Source organism: Bufo gargarizans, chromosome 1 (assembly GCF_014858855.1).
Source record: "Bufo gargarizans isolate SCDJY-AF-19 chromosome 1, ASM1485885v1, whole genome shotgun sequence".
NCBI classification, from domain to species: domain Eukaryota; kingdom Metazoa; phylum Chordata; class Amphibia; order Anura; family Bufonidae; genus Bufo; species Bufo gargarizans.
In genome coordinates this window covers 492,313,034-492,334,918 of record NC_058080.1, presented here as the reverse complement: position 1 = coordinate 492,334,918, position 21,885 = coordinate 492,313,034, and the positions used below count along the sequence as shown (strand labels likewise).

The 21,885-nt window shown below is 46.8% G+C and overlaps 1 gene segment (V, D, J or C); it reads right to left on the bottom strand.

The window, feature by feature from the left end:
• Window positions 1–15,092: 15,092 nt before the first annotated feature.
• LOC122928009 lies at window positions 15,093–15,635 on the bottom strand. The segment is given in 2 exon segments: window positions 15,093–15,418; window positions 15,498–15,635. Coding segments are annotated over 2 exon segments (372 nt in total).
• Between the last annotated feature and the right edge of the window lie 6,250 nt (window positions 15,636–21,885).

Sequence of the window (21,885 nt, the reverse complement as noted above, 5' to 3'; positions counted from 1 at the left end):
TGCTGAATACGGACGTTAAAATCCTGGCAACGGTACTGGCAGGGAGGCTCTCCAAAGTGATTAAAGGTATAATCCACGAAGATCAGACCGGTTTTATACCAGGTAGAACAATATATTCAAATATAAGAAGGTTGTACCTTAATATTGAGGCTAATAGAACAGAACCAGGTGACAAAGCAATACTTTCATTGGATGCCCAAAAGGCATTCGACTGTATTGAATGGGAGTATTTATGGGCAGTCTTAAAAAGGGTTGGTATAGGCGAGGAGTTTATAAAATGGATTCAGCTTATATATTCCAACCCAAGGGCTAGAGTGATGGTGGATGGGAGCTTGTCCCTGCCTCTCGCCCTCCATCGGGGCACCAGGCAGGGATGCCCTCTCTCTCCATTATTATTTGCTATAGCAATTGAGCCTCTCGCAAATATAATAAGAAATGATAGGGAGATATAAGGTTTTCAATATTCGGGAGGAGACGAAAAATTATTAATGTATGCCGATGATATTTTGTTATTTATGCATAACACAGGGGATCAGTTTAGTAGAGTATTAGATAAAATAGATAAGTTTGGCTCTTTTTCTGGATTAAATATTAATTGGGCGAAATCCCATATGATGGTATTGGGGGATGGGCAGTTAGGGAGGGATTTAAGAGTTCAAGCACTTGAGTTTTAAATATTTGGGTATACAAATCTCCGGTAATATAGAAGACTATGAAAAACTAAATGTACTCCCTGTAATAAAAGAACTTAGAACTAAAATACATATTTGGAAATGACTCCCACACTCTATTCAAGGTCGGGTAAATCTAATAAAAATGATTTTTCTACCAAAGGTACTCTATGTGTTACAAAATACTCCAATAAGACTCCCGAAGAAGATATTTAGGTTCTTTGATCGCCTAATGGGGGAATTCATATGGAAGGGCTCTATCCCCAGGATAAAAAAAGAAATGCTTCAGCTCCCAGTGAGAGAGGGTGGGTTGGCGGTTCCTAATTGGTTTATGTATTATTTGATAACACAATATAGTCAGATAAGAGATAGTTTGAATAGTTTAGTGGGAAGACAGGAATTAAATAAAATGGGCTGGGGAGGGGAACTTAATCACTTAGAGATAATGGAATCGGGTACACTTGATAAAAACAATACAGGAAATAGTATTATGAATACAATGGATCACATTTGGGGGCAGATTAAAAAACTACTTGGGATAAAAGGTTTTCTTCAATATACACCTATTTGGAAAAATTTAAACTTGAAGGAACTACAAACGATTAGGAGTTACATTGACTGAGAAAAAAAGGGGATAGCTCAAGTATTTGAAGATGATAAACTGAAGGATTTTAATACACTGGTTAGGGAGTTCAGGATCCCCCAAAAGGATACTTATAAATACTTCCAGTTCAGAAACGCTTTAAGGACAGGGGTAAATTTAGATAAATATAGAAAGGAACAATCAGATCGAATATATAAATTTACTGATAGTGGAGAAAAAAGTGGTATAACAAAAAAAAGATACGGGGTATTGATGGAAGGAAAGAAAGAACGGATTACAATATTAGCCAAAAAAAAATGGGAAGAAGAACTCCAACTATTTTTTTCTGACGAGAAATGGAAAGATGCCCTTAGAAATTATCCAACGGTCTCGGACAGGGGTTCACACAAAATATCACAGTTCTTTATAGTACATAGATTACATCGTTCTCCTAAGATGTTAAAGAAAATGGGGGTCAGAAAGTTGGATAATTGTCCAAAATGTAGGGAAAGGGATGCAGATTTAATTCATTGTTTTTGGAGATGTCCCAGACTTTTCAGATACTGGAAGGAGATTGCAGAGATTGTATCGGTATTCCTGGATGTTCAGGTGATTGAAGATCCAGTAGTATGTATACTGGGAGCAACTGAACACTTGAAATTAAAGAAGGAAGTACGACTGGTTTTGGGTAAAGTACTATTTCAAGCCAGACTTCTTATACTCAGAAAATGGATAAAAGAAGATTCGCCTACAGTGGGACAGTGGCGTGTAGCAGTAGAAAATCCATATTAAAATCCATCGGGTTTCCGGGTGCTATACTAAAAATCCAGCGGGACTTGATGAGATTTGGAACAAATGGCCATACTAGGTGGAGTTCTCCAAATTTTTTATTTTTTTTTCCCCTGTCCTTCCTCTCTCTCCCTCTCTCCCCTGGGGTGTTGGGTGGGCGCTTGGGTGATAACCAATAATATTTGTTATAGTAGTAACATAGAACATGTTGCATTATGTTATTGATGTGATGAAAGATTATATGTTTTAAGAAAGAAAAGAATAAAGGTAAATAAAAAAATAAAATAAAAACCTTTGGGTTGCCCCGCAATATAATGGTAAAATGAAAATAAAAATAGGATTGAATCAGGAAGTGCCCTTGAGTACAATAATATATGGTTAAGGGGAGGTAGTTAATGTCTAATCTGCACAAGGGATGGACAGGTCCTGTGGGATCCATGCCTGGTTCATTTTTATGAACGTCAGCTTGTCCATATTGGCTGTAGACAGGCGGCTGCGTTTGTCTGTAATGACGCCCCCTGCCGTATTGAATACACGTTCAGACAAAACGCTGGCCGCCGGGCACGCCAGCACCTCCAAGGCATAAAAGGCTAGCTCTGGCCACGTGGACAATTTGGAGACCCAGAAGTTGAATGGGGCCGAACCATCAGTCAGTACGTGGAGGGGTGTGCACACGTACTGTTCGACCATGTTAGTGAAATGTTGCCTCCTGCTAACACGTTCCGTATCAGGTGGTGGTGCAGTTAGCTGTGGCGTGTTGACAAAACTTTTCCACATTTCTGCCATGCTAACCCTGCCCTCAGAGGAGCTGGCCGTGACACAGCTGCGTTGGCGACCTCTTGCTCCTCCTCTGCCTTCGCCTTGGGCTTCCACTTGTTCCCCTGTGACATTTGGGAATGCTCTCAGTAGCGCGTCTACCAACGTGCGCTTGTACTCGCGCATCTTCCTATCACGCTCCAGTGCAGGAAGTAAGGTGGGCACATTGTCTTTGTACCGTGGATCCAGCAGGGTGGCAACCCAGTAGTCCGCACACGTTAAAATGTGGGCAACTCTTCTGTCGTTGCGCAGGCACTGCTGCATGTAGTCGCTCATGTGTGCCAGGCTGCCCAGAGGGAAGGACAAGCTGTCCTCTGTGGGAGGTGTATCGTCATCGTCCTGCGTTTCCCCCCAGCCACGCACCAGTGATGGGCCCGAGCTGCGTTGGGTGCCACCCCGCTGTGAACATGCTTCATCCTCATCCTTCTCCACTTCCTCCTCATCCTCGTCCTCCTCGTCCTCCAGTAGTGGGCCCTGGCTGGCCACATTTGTACCTGGCCTCTGCTGTTGCAAAAAAACTCCCTCTGAGTCACTTCGAAGAGACTGGCCTGAAAGTGCTAAAAATTACCCCTCTTCCTCCTCCTCCTCCTCCTCCTCCTGGGCCACCTCCTCTTCCATCATCGCCCTAAGTGTTTTCTCAAGGAGACATAGAAGTGGTATTGTAACGCTGATAATGGCGTCATCGCCACTGGCCATGTGGGTGGAGTACTCGAAACAGCGCAACAGGGCACACAGGTCTCGCATGGAGGCCCAGTCATTGGTGGTGAAGTGGTGCTGTTCCGCAGTGCGACTGACCCGTGCGTGCTGCAGCTGAAACTCCACTATGGCCTGCTGCTGCTCGCATAGTCTGTCCAGCATGTGCAAGGTGGAGTTCCACCTGGTGGGCACGTCGCATATGAGGCGGTGAGCGGGAAGGCCGAAGTTACGCTGTAGCGCAGACAGGCGAGCAGCGGCAGGATGTGAATGCCGGAAGCGCGAACAGACGGCCCGCACTTTATGCAGCAGCTCTGACATGTCGGGGTAGTTGTGAATGAACTTCTGCACCACCAAATTCAGCACATGCGCCAGGCAAGGGATGTGCGTCAAACCGGCTAGTCCCAGAGCTGCAACGAGATTTCGCCCATTATCGCACACCACCAGGCCGGGCATTTCATAGGCCAGTAGTTTAGAAATGCTGGCATTCAGGGCCAGGGATCGAGGGTGGCTAGGTGGGAATTTACACTTTCTCTCAAATGTTTGTGAGATGGAGAGCTGAACGCTGCCGTGTGACATGGTTGAGATGCTTGGTGACGGAGGTGGTGGTGGTACATCCCCTGTTTGCTGGGCGGCAGGTGCCAACGTTCCTCCAGAGGCGGAGGAAGAGGCCGAGGCGGCAGCAGCAGAAGAGGTAGCAGGGGGAGCCTGAGTGAGTTCCTTGTTTTTAAGGTGTTTACTCCACTGCAGTTCATGCTTTGCATGCAGGTGCCTGGTCATGCAGGTTGTGCTAAGGTTCAGAATGTTAATGCCTCGCTTCAGGCTCTGATGGCACAGCGTGCAAACCACTCGGGTCTTGTCGTCAGCACATTGTTTGAAGAAGTGCCATGCCAGGGAACTCCTTGAAGCTGCCTTTGGGGTGCTCGGTCCCAGATGGCGGCGGTCAGTAGCAGGCGGAGTCTCTTGGCGGCGTGTGCTCTGCTTTTGCCCACTGCTCCCTCTTTTGCTACGCTGTTGGCTCGGTCTTACCACTGCCTCTTCCTCCGAACTGTGAAAGTCAGTGGCACGACCTTCATTCCATGTGGGGTCTAGGACCTCATCGTCCCCTGCATGGTCTTCCACCCAGTCTTCCTCCCTGACCTCCTGTTCAGTCTGCACACTGCAGAAAGACGCAGCAGTTGGCACCTGTGTTTCGTCATCATCAGAGACATGCTGAGGTGGTATTCCCATGTCCTCATCATCAGGAAACATAAGTGGTTGTGCGTCAGTGCATTCTATGTCTTCCACCGCTGGGCAAGGGCTAGGTGGATGCCCTTGGGAAACCCTGCCAGCAGAGTCTTCAAACAGCATAAGAGACTGCTGCATAACTTGAGGCTCAGACAGTTTCCCTGATATGCATGGGGGTGATGTGACAGACTGATGGGGTTGGTTTTCAGGCGCCATCTGTGCGCTTTCTGCAGAAGACTGGGTGGGAGATAATGTGAACGTGCTGGATCCACTGTCGGCCACCCAATTGACTAATGCCTGTACCTGCTCAGGCCTTACCATCCTTAGAACGGCATTGGGCCCCACCAAATATCGCTGTAAATTCTGGCGGCTACTGGAACCTGAGATAGTTGGTTCACTACGACATGTGGCTGTGGCAGAACGGCCACGTCCTCTCCCAGCACCAGAGGGTCCACTAACACCACCACGACCATGTCCGCGTCCGCGTCCCTTACTAGATGTTTTCCTCATTGTTGCAGTTCACCACAATAAGAAAAAAATTATTTGGCCCAATGTATTGAATTCAAATTCAGGCCTTTTTTTACTAACACTATCTGGCTATCTATTTAGGTACCGTATTACACTAATACAGGCATAGCAGTAACGACAGATTTAGCTGAATATAAATTGTAGGCCTAGTATTTAGGCCCTGGATGACAGGTATACGTTTACGGACAGAATTAGACTTGGGAATGCACAGTAGCGTGTGAAGTTATTGAGGATGACCCTATCCGCACCTTCAATCTAATATACCCTTTTATGGATAGATTTGAAGTTGGCCTGATACAGCAGAAACCACTGATTTAGGGAATTGCTAAGTTGGGAATTGTATTTCAACCCAGAACAAAAACTGTGCTTTGGCGGATACTAAATGAAATGACCAGCCACAGCAATAATGACAGATTTAGCTGAATATAAATTGTAGGCCTAGTATTTAGGCCCTGGATGACAGGTATACGTTTACGGACAGAATTAGACTTGGAAATGCACGGTAGCGTGTGAAGTTATTGAGAATGACCCTATCCGCACCTTCAATCTAATATACCCTTTTATGGATAGATTTAAAGTAGGCCTGATACAGCAGAAACCACTAATTTAGGGAATTGCTAAGTTGGGAATTGTATTTCAACCCAGAACAAAAACTGTGCTTTGGCGGACACTAAATGAATTGACCAGCCACAGCAATAATGACAGATTTAGCTGAATATAAATTGTAGGCCTAGTATTTAGGCCCTGGATGACAGGTATACGTTTACGGACAGAATTAGACTTGGAAATGCACGGTAGCATGTGAAGTTATTGAGGATGACACTATCCGCACCTTAAATCTAATATACCCTTTTTTTTGGATCGATTTAAACTTGGCCTGATACAGCAGAAACCACTGATTTAGGGAATTGCATTTCAACCCAGAACAAAAATTTATCTTTTGCCAGACAGCAGACAGTATTACAATTGGCTAGCCACAGCTGAAACACCAGATTTAGGGTAATGCTATTTTGGCAATTGTATTTCACCCCTCAATAAAATAGCAAGCACAACCAAGCCCCTGATGTAGGATATAGCAAAAAAATAACCACACTATTGATGGTTAAATGGACTTGGTGGCAGCTTGTGCTGGCGCACCACAAGACACAAGATGGCCGCCGATCACCCCAGAAAAAAGTGACATAAAAACGCTCTGGGCAGCCTAAAAACAGTGAGCAATTAAATAGCAGCAGTTCAATGATCCACAGCTGTAGATCGATCACTGAATTAAGTGTTTTTGCTGAGTTAATCACTGCCTAATCGCGCCCTAACAGTCGCAGCTGCAACCTCTCCCTACACTGATCAGAGCAGAGTGACGTGCGGCGCTACGTGACTCCAGCTTAAATAGAGGCTGGGTCACATGCTGCACTAGCCAATCACAGCCATGCCAATAGTAGGCATGGCTGTGATGGCCTCTTGGGGCAAGTAGTATGACGCTTATTGATTGGCTGCTTTGCAGCCTTTCAAAAGGCGCCAAGAAGGCGTCGAACACCGAACCTGAACCCAGACTTGTACGAAAATGTTCGGGTTCGGGTCCGTGTCACGGACACCCCAAAATTCGGTACGAACCCGAACTATACAGTTCGGGTTCGCTCATCCCTAGTCATGATAAATGACAACTGTTGACAACTTAAAGGGGTTGTCCCACGAAAAATAGTCCACATTTTTCAAATCAGCACCTGGATCTGAATACTTTTGTAATTGCGAGTAATTAAAAACTTAAAGCTACTGAGTTATTTAATGAAATCTAGCTGTATAACGCCACCTGCTGTTTGCCCTTATTCTAATTTCTCTGTCCTGCTCCCTGAGATGAAAGCAGATGCTCAGTCCCATTCTTTAACTGCTACCAGCTGCAGCAGAAAGAATATTTCCTGCTAAATATAGCAGAACAATTGGAGCATTGAACGGGGAGATCTCTGGATCTTTGTGGGTGCCTTTGACTGCCGCACCCACAACGAGGAGGCTCCCTGGCTGGTGCAGTATTATATTACACAGAGTGACGAGCCAGCAGGGCCGGCCAGCAACTTGCACACTTCTCATTTACATGAAGACGTGTCTGGGATTCAAACCCACAACCGTCTGTATCAGAGGCAAAGCGCTTACCCACACAGCCATAAGAGCAGCAATGCCTCTGACTGAAAAAATATGAGACTTCTACTGTTATAGCTGGCTAAGTGTACATCATATATAGAGATATAGCAGAGCTGAGTGTGCTGGGACAGCTGTCATATAGAGATATAGCAGTGCTGGGTGTGTTAGGGCAGCTGTCATGTGTATAGATGTACACTTAGCCAGCTAGAACAGTAGAAGTCTCATATTTTTTCAGTCAGAGGCATTGCAGCTCTTATGGCTGTGCCTCAGATACAGAAGGTCGTGGGTTCGAATCCCAGCAGAAACTTTTCTGAAATACAGGCTAAATTAGAAAACACAAGCACTGACTCCATATATGGACATGGGCGGGACACAGGAAGAGGCTGCATCGCATCGCTGACATGGAGGCAAGTAGAAGTGTTTTTTTTTTTAATACCCGACTGTTACTGCCATGGGGGGAGCGGGAGGCACCTGATACTGGCACATGGGGGGGTTTGGCACTATGATACTGGCACATGGGGGGTTGGCACTATGATACTGGCACATGGGGGTGGGAAGGAGAGAGGCACTTTTTTTGGGGGGGGGGGAGATGGCACTATGATACTCGGACATGGGGGGGGAGGAGAGAGGCACTTGATACTGGCACATGGGGAGGTTTGGCACTATGATACAGGCATGTGGGGGGTGGGAGGGGGAGAGGCACTTGATACTGGCACATTGGGGGGGGAGATGGCACTATGATACTGGGACATGGGGGGGGTTTGGCACTTGATACTGGCACATGGGGGGGTTGGCACTATGATACTGGCACATGGGGGTTGGGAAGGAGAGAGGCACTTGATACTGACACATTGGGGGGGAGATGGCACTATGATACTGGCACATGGGGGTGGGAAGGAGAGAGGCACTTTTTTGGGGGGGGGAGATGGCACTATGATACTCGGACATGGGGGGGGGAGAGAGGCACTTGATACTGGCACATGGGGAGGTTTGGCACTATGATACAGGCATGTGGGGGGTGGGAGGGGGAGAGGCACTTGATACTGGCACATTGGGGGGGGAGATGGCACTATGATACTGGGACATGGGGGGGTTTGGCACTTGATACTGGCACATGGGGGTTGGGACTATGATACTGGCACATGGGGTTGGGAAGGAGAGAGGCACTTGATACTGACACATTGGGGGGGAGATGGCACTATGATACTGGCACATGGGGGCTGGGGAGATGGCACTATGATACTGGCACATGGGGGTGGGAAGGAGAGAGGCACTTGATACTGGCACTTTTGGGGGGTGGGGAGATGGCACTATGATACTGGCACATGGGGGGTTGGCACTTGATACTGGCACATGGGGGGGTTTGGCACTTGATACTGGCACTTTTTTTGGTTGGGGAGAGATGGCACTATGATACTGGGACATGGGGGGGTTTGGCACTATGATACTGGCACATTGGGGGTGGGAAGGAGAGAGGCACTTGATACTGGCACTTTTTTGGTGGAGATGGCACTATGATACTGGCACATGGGAGAGGAGGAGAGAGGCACTTAATACTGGCACATTGGGGGGAGATGGCACTATGATACTGGCACATTGGCGGGAGGAGAGAGACACTTAATACTGGCACATGGGGGTGGGAAGGAGAGAGGCACTTGATACTGGCACTTTTTTGGGGGAGATGGCACTATGATACTGGCACATGGGGGGGGAGAGAGGCACTTGATACTGGCACTTTTTTTTTGGGGGGGGGTGGAGATGGCACTATGATACTGGCACATAGGGGGGGAGGAGAGAGGCACTTGATACTGGCACATTGGGGGGAGATGGCACTATGATACTGGCACATTGGCGGGAGGAGAGAGACACTTAATACTGGCACATGGGGGTGGGAAGGAGAGAGGCACTTGATACTGGCACTTTTTTGGGGGAGATGGCACTATGATACTGGCACATGGGGGGGAGAGAGGCACTTGATACTGGCACCTTTTTTTTGGGGGGGGGGGGGAGATGGCACTATGATACTCGGACATGGGGGGGGAGGAGAGAGGCACTTGATACTGGCACATGGGGATGTTTGGCACTATGATACATGCATGTGGGGGGTGGGAGGGGGAGAGGCACTTGATACTGGCACATTGGGGGGGGGGGAGATGGCACTATGATACTGGGACATGTGGGGGGGAGGAGAGAGGCACTTGATACTGGCACATAATGGGGGGGGCATCTATAGAGACACTTACTGGCACATTATTGGGGGGCATTATGGGGGACACTAGGCCGGCAGCCTATCAGAGGCCGGACACTGAGGGCATCTACTGGGGCACTATGTATGGGACATTATGGGGGCACTATGGGGACATTAGCTCAAATGGGGGCATTACAAGCGGGTATTTTTTGCACTGTCACATTATAAGGAGAATTATTTCTCGTTAATGCCAGGGGGTATTATGGTGGGCTTTATTACTCCCCCATGGTATGACCCCCTAGTTGCAGCACCAGCCTCTCCCTTCTCCAAATCCTTATTATGAAATCTTTCTCATTAGGATAAAGCACATCAGCTCCGCTGAGCCCCCGGCCAAAGTGTGGAAGTGCTGTCCGAGATCCCCAAGGGCTCATATATACACATATAACCTAAACTGTGCCCCACAATGTACAGTATACCTCTACACTGTGCCACACAATATACAGTATACCGCTACACTGTGCCACACAATATACATATACCTCTACACTGTGCCCCACAATGTACAGTATACCGCTACACTGTGCCACACAATATACAGTATACCGCTACACTGTGCCTCACAATATACAGTATACCTCTACACTGTGCCTCACAATATACAGTATACTGCTACACTGTGCCACACAATATACAGTATGCTGTTATACTGTGCCACACAATAAACAGTATACTGCAACACTGTGCTGCACAATATACAGTATACTGCTACACTGTGCCGCACAATATACAGTATACCTCTACACTGTGCCACACAATATACTGTATACCTCTACACTGTGCCACACAATATACAGTATACTGCTACACTGTGCCACACAATATACAGTATGCCACTACACTGTGCCACACAATATACAGTATACCTCTACATTGTGCCACACAATATACAGTATACCACTACACTGTGCCACACAATATACAGTGTACTGCTACACTGTGCCACACAATATACAGTATACTGCTACACTGTGCCACACAATATACAGTATACCACTACACTGTGCCACACAATATACAGTATACCTCTACACTGTGGCACACAATATACAGTATACTGCTACACTGTGCCACACAATATACAGTATACCTCTACACTGTGCCACACAATATACAGTATACTGCTACACTGTGCCACACAATATACAGTATTCCTCTACACTGTGCCCCTCAATATACAGTATACCTCTACACTGTGCCACACAATATACAGTATACCTCTACACTGTGCCACACAATATACAGTATACCTCTACACTGTGTAGTCTGTTCTATACACCATTTTCTACCGCACCGGGTGACACCAGCCCTAGCAACGCCACTGGACTGCAGAGCTGTCATCCGGCTGTTCAGGGATGTGTGTCAGGTAGGAGGCTGAGTACAAAGAGGCTGGTGATCTTATGCTGGCCCCCCTCATGGCCCTATGTTTCATAGCACACATCCCCCATAACAGTGTCATCCACAGATCCCCTCCATAACAGTGTCATCCACAGATCCCCTCCATAACAGTGTCATCCACAGATCCCCTCCATAACAGTGTCATCCACAGATCCCCTCCATAACAGTGTCATCCACAGATCCCCTCCATAACAGTGTCATCCACAGATCCCCTCCATAACAGTGTCATCCACAGATCCCCTCCATAACAGTGTCATCCACAGATCCCCTCCATAACAGTGTCATCCACAGATCCCCCATAACAGTGTCATACACAGATCCCCCATAACAGTGCCAACTACAGATCCCCCATAACACTGCAAATAGACCTCTAGCACAATTCCCTTAAAATATTGCATCGCATATCGTTATCGCATCCTGTTTGGGAAAAGCTGGTCTACTGTCATAATATAAACAATGGGGGTTCTACAAAAGAGCTATCGTGGTGCAAAATTTATATTTGTGTTTACACATTAGTTTTAAAATGAATGTATTCGCCTTTTTATAAACTATATATAAAGTAAATAATGACGCAATGCTGTGGGGCTGGTGTGTAACTTTTTCCAGGGCTGGTTTTTATCCCCAGTCCGGCCCTGTTAGAAAGAGGTTGTCATGTCACTAGATTATGTATGATTTTTACATTATTTATGGGATAAACCCTTTCAGGATGTGTTCACACTTCAGTTATTTGATTAGATATTTCCATCAGCTATTGTGAGCCAAAACCAGTAGTGAAGCCTACTCATAGATAGGGTATAATGGAAAGATCTGCACCTGATCTGTGTTTTTGACCCACACCTGGTTTGGGCTCGAAATAACTGATAACTGAAGTGTGAACTTGGCCTAAGTCTTAATCCTTTGTGAATTGTGTTTTTTCACCCTTTATTTTGCGTCATTTCACACAAATATGGACAATGTTCTCCCATGTGCTCCATAAAGCAACCCTTGACACAAATTAGGACAAAAAGTCCAATGTAATTTCAACACCGTGGTAACCCACAAAACTCTACAGCCAATAAGAATGTATGCTGAATGAAAAAACTATCTAGTGAGTTAATAGAATACCGCCATGGCCATTCACTTCTTACCACATGGTGGACAGTGTCTCAAAGGCGTCATGGCTGTCCTATGTGGCCATGTACTACTTCTCAATTAAAGATGTAACCAGTCAACCAATATGTCAGGATCAGGGACTTAGATTCAGGAGGGGAGCCTGCAGGGTCACACTGTCAGCACTCCTTCCTGAAACTAATCAATTTTAGCTGCCACCACCACTCGTCATATGAGGCTGACGAGACACCTTTGCATTAAATAACACCTAAGTACTCTCTACAGCTGCTAGCAGTCACAGGGTTAATAAATCAATCTGGTTAACGCTTCATCTAAGGTCATGGAATCGTTAGAATACAAGAAAGCTCTTATTAAAGTGAAGTTTTAATATAAAAAAAAGGACAACCAATAGGGTTATCATAGAAAACATAACATAAAATATACAGACAAATATACAGACAGCGCAAAATAACAGTTTGTAAAATAAAAGGGATAAAAACAGAATTTAATAACTTACGCATTGGTTAAGTCCGGTTGCCTGAGGAAGCAGAAATATTGGTCAGTCCACCAAGCTAGTGAACCCCAAAGAAAGGACATTTTGCTTTTCCCCATGCATGTGTTAAAAAGGGGCAGTATTTTCCCCCCCCATCAACCCCCCCCCCCCCCTCCCCCCCCCACCTGTGATGGCAGAGGAGGCCTGGGAGAATGGTAATGACCTTTTATGACAGTTTTTACGACCACTTGCTGGAAACGCAGTCTGCCTCAAAATCTTTGTATTAAAATATCTTTTCGGGTACTCACCTTAGTAATTTCATATTACCTCCATCCCTTCCATCCCAATGTCCCGCACACGTGCATACCAAACATGGCAGAGGTAATGGCAGGATACATGGAGTTATCTAATTGCTCCCCGTTTCTGAGCTGGGATCTATTTGACTTTGATCGTAGAATCATATCCATGGCCTGAGTTTTCAGGACTAAGCATGTGGCTCAAATATGGATTTGTCCACTTATTTATTTGATGTATATTGCAAGGTAGAGTTTCCATGTGTGACCTTGGCTGGAAAGAACACTAGCCTTTTCCTGACCCCTCTAATAGTTCTGTTCTGTATAATGCTGATATCTGACATCTTCACACTTTATGATAGGGCTCTAGTTTCTATGAATTTGTTCCATCTTACTGGTTTTTATTGCTACATTCTCCGGCCTGGAAGGACATGGAAGAGGTGAGGACCCCCTACAGGAATGTAACGGGAAGGGTTGCCTACTCCTAACAATTTTAATATCTGGATCCCTCTATCACCACACAATAAATGTTAGCTGCCTGAAATACCGTACAATTACATGTCCCAGTTATTGGGATAAGAGTTTAATAATGTCCGATTTAATAAAGATCCTCAGGTAAATATTCACCATAGTGCCCATTTACACTACTGTATATTTCTGTCCGCATCTATTCCGCAATTTTGAGGATTGGATATTGACCCATTCATTTCAAAGGGGTTGCAAAAAATGTGGATCAGCACCACAGTGTGCTGTCTGCATCCGTATGTCCGTTCCATGGCCCCGTAAAAAAGTTAGAATGCGGACAAGAATAGGCATTTCTACACAGGAGAAAGACAATCCGATCCACAAAATGCAGAACGCACATGGACAGAATCTGTGTTTTGCGCATCCGCAATTTGCGGACCTGAAAAATGGATACGGAGAATGAATTTTTCTGCAACTGCGGTGTCGCAGCATGTCACATGTTGCAATGCAACACCATAGACCAGGGGTAGGCAACCTCCGGCTCCCAGCTGTTGTGAAACTACAACTCCCAGTATGCATACTTGCTCTGCTCTTCTAAGAACTCTCATAGAAATGAATGGAGCATGCTGGGAATTGTAGTTTCACAACAGCTGGGAGCCGGAGGTTGCCTACCCCTGCCATAGACTATCATTATAAAATTTGTCGTGCAACACATGTAGCAGTTTAGTTGTGCCCTATGTGTTGTGCGACTTATTGTCGTCGTGTAGCCCTAGCCTAAAGCTGACCTACAGCAGCGAAGAAAAATGGCTGGGTTGTTATGGAAACCTGGAGTAAAACGGTGTGTATGTGGAGACTAAGGTCCTGCGAGTTTCTATTGGCTTATAAGGGACATGTGACCGTGTGTATGGCAGTTGGGATATGAATTAAAAGACTTGCAGACTTGTATTGGCTAATGCAGGAAATTTTTTGGGAATATCTCAGGAAAGGTACGTCCTAGAGAGCTGTGACCCCCACAAGATTTCTTTCCAGGCAGCAAGGAATGTGTATACAAAGGTTCGTTTAAATCAATGGTTGCGTTTTTGAGTAATCAGAGAACATACATACGTACACACATATATACGTCCTTCTTTATATATATATAGATACAGGTTTTCGTTTCCCAGTCTATATCTGGGTAGTTGAAGTCCCCCATAATAACCACCTCATTATGATTTGCCGCCTTGTCTATCTCGTTTAGTAGCAGATTTTCTGTGGGCTCTGGTATATTAGGTGGTTTATAATAAACTCCTATTAGTATTTTATTATTGTTTTTGACTCCATGTATTTCTACCCACAGTGATTCCACATGTTCATGTCCCTCACTTATACAGCATCTTCTCGGACTGTGGGCTTTAGACAGGACTTTACATAAAGGCAGACCCCTCCCCCTGTCCGTTTTTTTTCATCCTTTTTGTACAGGTAAGTATTTGTAAAAAAAATTATCTTTATATCCAGTTCCTGGAATAAAAGTCCTGATATCTGTTCATTGTTCATAAAAATAATTATTCTCTCCACTTTGTGAAGTCGACACATATGAAACCAGAGAGAGAGTTCAGTGCTCAATACAGTGATATTTCCAGTGTATTTATCCAGTTCTATAAATCAGTTTCTGTACATGTCCTCCGTCCATCTGTCACACTGTGTATCTAGCACAATAATATTTCCCAGATTCTTCAGGTTTCACTCCAGTGAGTTTAAGATAAACTTCTCCTTTATTTGTGTCTCTTGTTAGAGTTAGACGTCCCTGAAGAGACTGGGCATAAGCTTTGGCATCATTATAACATATTCTCCCCAACCAGTCCAGTCCTTTCCCTTCAGGTTGTCGGACCCACTCTACACAATACATGTTAGTGCTGTCAGTGAGGGAGGCCCCGGTCACTTTACAGGTCATGTCCAGAGTCTCTGAAGGCTTCACAGTACCAGGACCAGACTCCACCATAGAGATTTGTGATGTGACACCTGCAAATAAATAGGGACTTATATAATAATTGCAAATATTATTAGAAGTTTGGTGATTTTGGCAGGAAATGAGACTCACATTGTAGAGTTAATATAACACAGAGTGAGAAAAGGAGACTCTTCATGTTTGGTCTGAGGAGATAGAACTAGTCACTTCCAGGTCTGGTGCACAGTTCCCGATCAGTGGATGCTTCTACTCCTCTATTTATACAGAACGTATTTACAAACATTTGCATACACCCTGCTGGAGAGACCGCAGCCTTTATTACCTGGAGACCTTCATTCCCATATAACAGCTGGTGCTGAGCTACACTGAGCGCTGATTTACATATCACAGATTTTCAGTCTTCGAGTACAGCCACACATTCAGGTTTCTTGGTGTAGTTTTTGAATCATACACCAGGAGTGGATTACACAGAAAAGAGAAGTAGCATCTGTCCTTAATAATTTTGTCTCCTTTTAAGATCCTCACCTGATTTTTAAAAACAATATTAAAAGAACTGCATGTGTGACCATACCATTAACCTTACCCATGATTTACTATTGGGGCTTTTTTCTGTACCATCCATCTTTAAGACTGCATGATTTATTTGGTGCCAAATTCAGCATCCACGGTCTTATCAGTGAATGTGGTTTATTGTTTGTGCTGACTCACTATTCTGCCATTATGTGCACAGGTGTAGGAAGAGGTCATGATTAGAGTTGAGCGAACACCTGGATGTTCGGGTCCGAGAAGTTCGGCCGAACTTCCCGAAAATGTTCGGGTTCGGGATCCGAACCCGATCCGAACTTCGTCCCGAACCCGAACCCCATTGAAGTCAATGGGGACCCGAACTTTTCGGCACTAAAAAGGCTGTAAAACAGCCCAGGAAAGGGCTAGAGGGCTGCAAAAGGCAGCAACATGTAGGTAAATCCCCTGCAAACAAATGTGGATAGGGAAATGAATAAAAATAAAAATTAAATAAATAAAAATGAACCAAAATCTATTGGAGAGAGGTCCCATAGCAGAGAATCTGGCTTCCCGTCACCCACCACTGGAACAGTCCATTCTCAGATATTTAGGCCCCGGAACCCAGGCAGAGGAGAGAGGTCCCGTAACAGAGAATCTGTCTTCATGTCAGCAGAGAATTAGTCTGCATGTCATAGCAGAGAATGAGGCTTCACGTCAGCCACCACTGCAACAGTCCATTGGCATATATTTAGGCCCAGCACCCAGGCAGAGGAGAGAGGTCCCGTAACAGACAATCTGGCTTCATGTCAGCAGAGAATCAGTCTGCATGTCATAGCAGAGAATCAGGCTTCACGTCACCCACCACTGCAACAGTCCATTGTCATAAATTTAGGCCCAGCACTAGTGTTGAGCGGCATGTCCCATATTCGAATTCGCGAAATTTTGTGAATATTCGAAAGAATATTCGTAAAATATTCGCGATTATTCAAATTCGTTATTATTTCGCATATGCGATAATTCGAATTTTCGCATCGCATAATACATATGCTATGCAAAATTCACATGTGCGCTAATGAAATCGCCTTACGAAGATTCGCAACTCAATTCAATCACTAATGTATGAATGCAATGCCCTTTGCCTCTGTTCTGGGACAAGTGTAGATATTCGCATGTGCGCTAATAAAATCGCCTTACGAAGATTCGCACCTCAATCACTTTCTAGGGAATGTGAGACTTTTGGGAATCAATCGAGATACAGTGGGGGGTGATGACAGTAGTTGACAGAGTACAGATCAATGTAATCTGTAAGGTGGAAAGTAAAATAAAAAATACGAATATTCGTAAATCGAATTTTACGAAGTTCTACGTATTCGCGAATATGGTGCTATACTATATGAATGCACAGGCCTTTGCCTCTCTGTTCTGGGGACAAGTGTAGATATTTGCATTTGCGTTAATAAAATCGCCTTACGAAGATTCGCAGCTCAATTCAATCACTAATGTATGAATGCAAAGCCCTTTGCCTCTGTTCTGGGACAAGTGTAGATATTCGCATGTGCGCTAATAAAATCGCCTTACGAAGATTCGCAACTCAATTCACTAATGTATGAATGCAAAGCCCTTTGCCTCTGTTCTGGGACGTGCCGATATTCGCATGTGCGCTAATAAAATCGCCTTACGAAGATTCGCGCCTCAATCACTTTCTAGGCAATGTGAGTAAGATCTGAGCTGTTGGACCTTTGGGAAACAATCAATTATATGTGTACTGTAATTTTGTGGGGGGGGGGGAAAAAACAAAAAACGAATATTCGTTTTTACGAATATATAGCACTATATTCGAAATATTCGCGAAATCGCGAAGTTGCGATATTCGCGAAAAAAATTTGCTTTTCGAATATTCGCGCTCAACACTACCCAGCACCCAGGCAGAGGAGAGAGGTCCCGTAACAGACAATCTGGCTTCATGTCAGCAGAGAATCAGTCTGCATGTCATAGCAGAGAATGAGGCTTCACGTCAGCCACCACTGCAACAGTCCATTGGCATATATTTAGGCCCAGCACCCAGGCAGAGGAGAGAGGTCCCGTAACAGACAATCTGGCTTCATGTCAGCAGAGAATCAGTCTTCATATCATAGCAGAGAATCAGGCTTCACGTCACCCACCACTGTAAGAGTCCATTTTCATAAATTTAGGCCCAGCACACAGGCAGAGGAGAGAGGTCCCGTAACAGAGGATCTGGCTTCATGTCAGCAGAGAATCAGTCTGCATGTCATAGCAGAGAATCAGGCTTCACGTCACCCAACATTGGAACAGTCCATTGGCATATATTTAGGCCCCGGCACCCAGACAGAGGAGAGGTTCATTCAACTTTGGGTAGCCTCGCAATATAATGGTAAAATGAAAATAAAAATAGGATTGAATGAGGAAGTGCCCTGGAGTCCAATAATATATGGTTAAGGGGAGGTAGTTAATGTCTAATCTGGACAAGGGACGGACAGATCCTGTGGGATCCATGCCTGGTTCATTTTTATGAACGTCAGCTTGTCCACATTGGCTGTAGACAGGCGGCTGCGTTTGTCTGTAATGACGCCCCCTGCCGTGCTGAATACACGTTCAGACAAAACGCTGGCCGCCGGGCAGGCCAGCACCTCCAAGGCATAAAAGGCTAGCTCTGGCCACGTGGACAATTTAGAGACCCAGAAGTTGAATGGGGCCGAACCATCAGTCAGTACGTGGAGGGGTGTGCACATGTACTGTTCCACCATGTTAGTGAAATGTTGCCTCCTGCTAACACGTTGCGTATCAGGTGGTGGTGCAGTTAGCTGTGGCGTGTTGACAAAAGTTTTCCACATCTCTGCCATGCTAACCCTGCCCTCAGAGGAGCTGGCCGTGACACAGCTGCCTTGGCGACCTCTTGCTCCTCCTCTGCCTTGGCCTTGGGCTTCCACTTGTTCCCCTGTGACATTTGGGAATGCTCTCAGTAGCGCGTCTACCAACGTGCGCTTGTACTCGCGCATCTTCCTATCACGCTCCAGTGCAGGAAGTAAGGTGGGCACATTGTCTTTGTAGCGTGGATCCAGCAGGGTGGCAACCCAGTAGTCCGCACAGGTTAAAATGTGGGCAACTCTGCTGTCGTTGCGCAGGCACTGCAGCATGTAGTCGCTCATGTGTGCCAGGCTGCCCAGGGGTAAGGACAAGCTGTCCTCTGTGGGAGGCGTATCGTCATCGTCCTGCCTTTCCCCCCAGCCACGCACCAGTGATGGACCCGAGCTGCGTTGGGTGCCACCCCGCTGTGACCATGCTTCATCCTCATCCTCCTCCACCTCCTCCTCATCCTCGTCCTCCTCGTCCTCCAGTAGTGGGCCCTGGCTGGCCACATTTGTACCTGGCCTCTGCTGTTGCCAAAAACCTCCCTCTGAGTCACTTCGAAGAGACTGGCCTGAAAGTGCTAAAAATGACCCCTCTTCCTCCTCCTCCTCCTCCTCCTCCTGGGCCACCTCCTCTTCCATCATCGCCCTAAGTGTTTTCTCAAGGAGACATAGAAGTGGTATTGTAACGCTGATAACGGTGTCATCGCCACTGGCCATGTTGGTGGAGTACTCGAAACAGCGCAACAGGGCACACAGGTCTCGCATGGAGGCCCAGTCATTGGTGGTGAAGTGGTGCTGTTCTGTAGTGCGACTGACCCGTGCGTGCTGCAGCTGAAACTCCACTATGGCCTGCTGCTGCTCGCACAGTCTGTCCAGCATGTGCAAGGTGGAGTTCCACCTGGTGGGCACGTCGCATATGAGGCGGTGAGCGGGAAGGCCGAAGTTACGCTGTAGCGCAGACAGGCGAGCAGCAGCAGGATGTGAACGCCGGAAGCGCGAACAGACGGCCCGCACTTTATGCAGCAGCTCTGACATGTCGGGGTAGTTGTGAATGAACTTCTGCACCACCAAATTCAGCACATGCGCCAAGCAAGGGATGTGCGTCAAATTGGCTAGTCCCAGAGCTGCAACGAGATTTCGCCCATTATCACACACCACCAGGCCGGGCTTGAGGCTCACCGGCAGCAACCACTCGTCGGTCTGTTGTTCTATACCCCGCCACAACTCCTGTGCGGTGTGGGGCCTGTCCCCCAAACATATGAGTTTCAGAATGGCCTGCTGACGTTTACCCCGGGCTGTGCTGAAGTTGGTGGTGAAGGTGTGTGGCTGACTGGATGAGCAGGTGGAAGAAGAGGAGGAGGAAGCCGAGAAGGAGGAGGTGGCAACAGGAGGCAAAGAATGTTGCCCTGCGATCCTTGGCGGCGGAAGGACGTGCGCCAAACAGCTCTCCGCCTGGGGCCCAGCTGCCACTACATTTACCCAGTGTGCAGTTAGGGAGATATAGCGTCCCTGGCCGTGCTTACTGGTCCACGTATCTGTGGTTAGGTGGACCTTGCTACAGATGGCGTTGCGCAGTGCACACTTGATTTTATCGGATACTTGGTTGTGCAGGGAAGGCACGGCTCTCTTGGAGAAGTAGTGCCGGCTGGGAACAACATACTGTGGGACAGCAAGCGACATGAGCTGTTTGAAGCTGTCTGTGTCCACCAGCCTAAATGACAGCATTTCATAGGCCAGTAGTTTAGAAATGCTGGCATTCAGGGCCAGGGATCGAGGGTGGCTAGGTGGGAATTTACGCTTTCTATCAAATGTTTGTGAGATGGAGAGCTGAACGCTGGCGTGTGACATGGTTGAGACGCTTGGTGACGGAGGTGGTGGTGGTGGTGTTGGTGGTACATCCCCTGTTTGCTGGGCGGCAGGTGCCAACGTTCCTCCAGAGGCGGAGGAAGAGGCCGAGGCGGCAGCAGCAGAATAGGCCGAGGCGGCAGCAGCAGCAGAAGAGGTAGCAGGGGGAGCCTGAGTGACTTCCTTGGTTTTAAGGTGTTTACTCCACTGCAGTTCATGCTTTGCATGCAGGTGCCTGGTCATGCAGGTTGTGCTCAGGTTCAGAACGTTAATGCCTCGCTTCAGGCTCTGATGGCACAGCGTGCAAACCACTCGGGTCTTGTCGTCAGCACATTGTTTGAAGAAGTGCCATGCCAGGGAACTCCTTGAAGCTGCCTTTGGGGTGCTCGGTCCCAGATGGCGGCGGTCAGTAGCAGGCGGAGTCTCTTGGCGGCGGGTGTTCTGCTTTTGCCCACTGCTCCCTCTTTTGCTACGCTGTTGGCTCGGTCTCACCACTGCCTCTTCCTCCGAACTGTGAAAGTCAGTGGCACGACCTTCATTCCATGTGGGGTCTAGGACCTCATCGTCCCCTGCATCGTCTTCCACCCAGTCTTGATCCCTGACCTCCTGTTCAGTCTGCACACTGCAGAAAGACGCAGCAGTTGGCACCTGTGTTTCGTCATCATCAGAGACATGCTGAGGTGGTATTCCCATGTCCTCATCATCAGGAAACATAAGTGGTTGTGCGTCAGTGCATTCTATGTCTTTCACCGCTGGGGAAGGGCTAGGTGGATGCCCTTGGGAAACCCTGCCAGCGGAGTCTTCAAACAGCATAAGAGACTGCTGCATAACTTGAGGCTGAGACAGTTTCCCTGGTATGCATGGGGGTGATGTGACAGACTGATGGGGTTGGTTTTCAGGCGCCATCTGTGCGCTTTCTGCAGAAGACTGGGTGGGAGATAATGTGAACGTGCTGGATCCACTGTCGGCCACCCAATTGACTAATGCCTGTACCTGCTCAGGCCTTACCATCCTTAGAACGGCATTGGGCCCCACCATATATCGCTGTAAATTCTGGCGGCTACTGGGACCTGAGGTAGTTGGTACACTAGGACGTGTGGATGTGGCAGAACGGCCACGTCCTCTCCCAGCACCAGAGGGTCCACTAACACCACCACGACCATGTCCACGTCCGCGTCCCTTACTAGATGTTTTTCTCATTGTTATGGTTCACCACAACAACAAATATATTATTTGGCCCAATGTATTGTATTCAAATTCAGCGGGATATAAATTTGAGGCCTAGTATTTAGGCGCTGGGT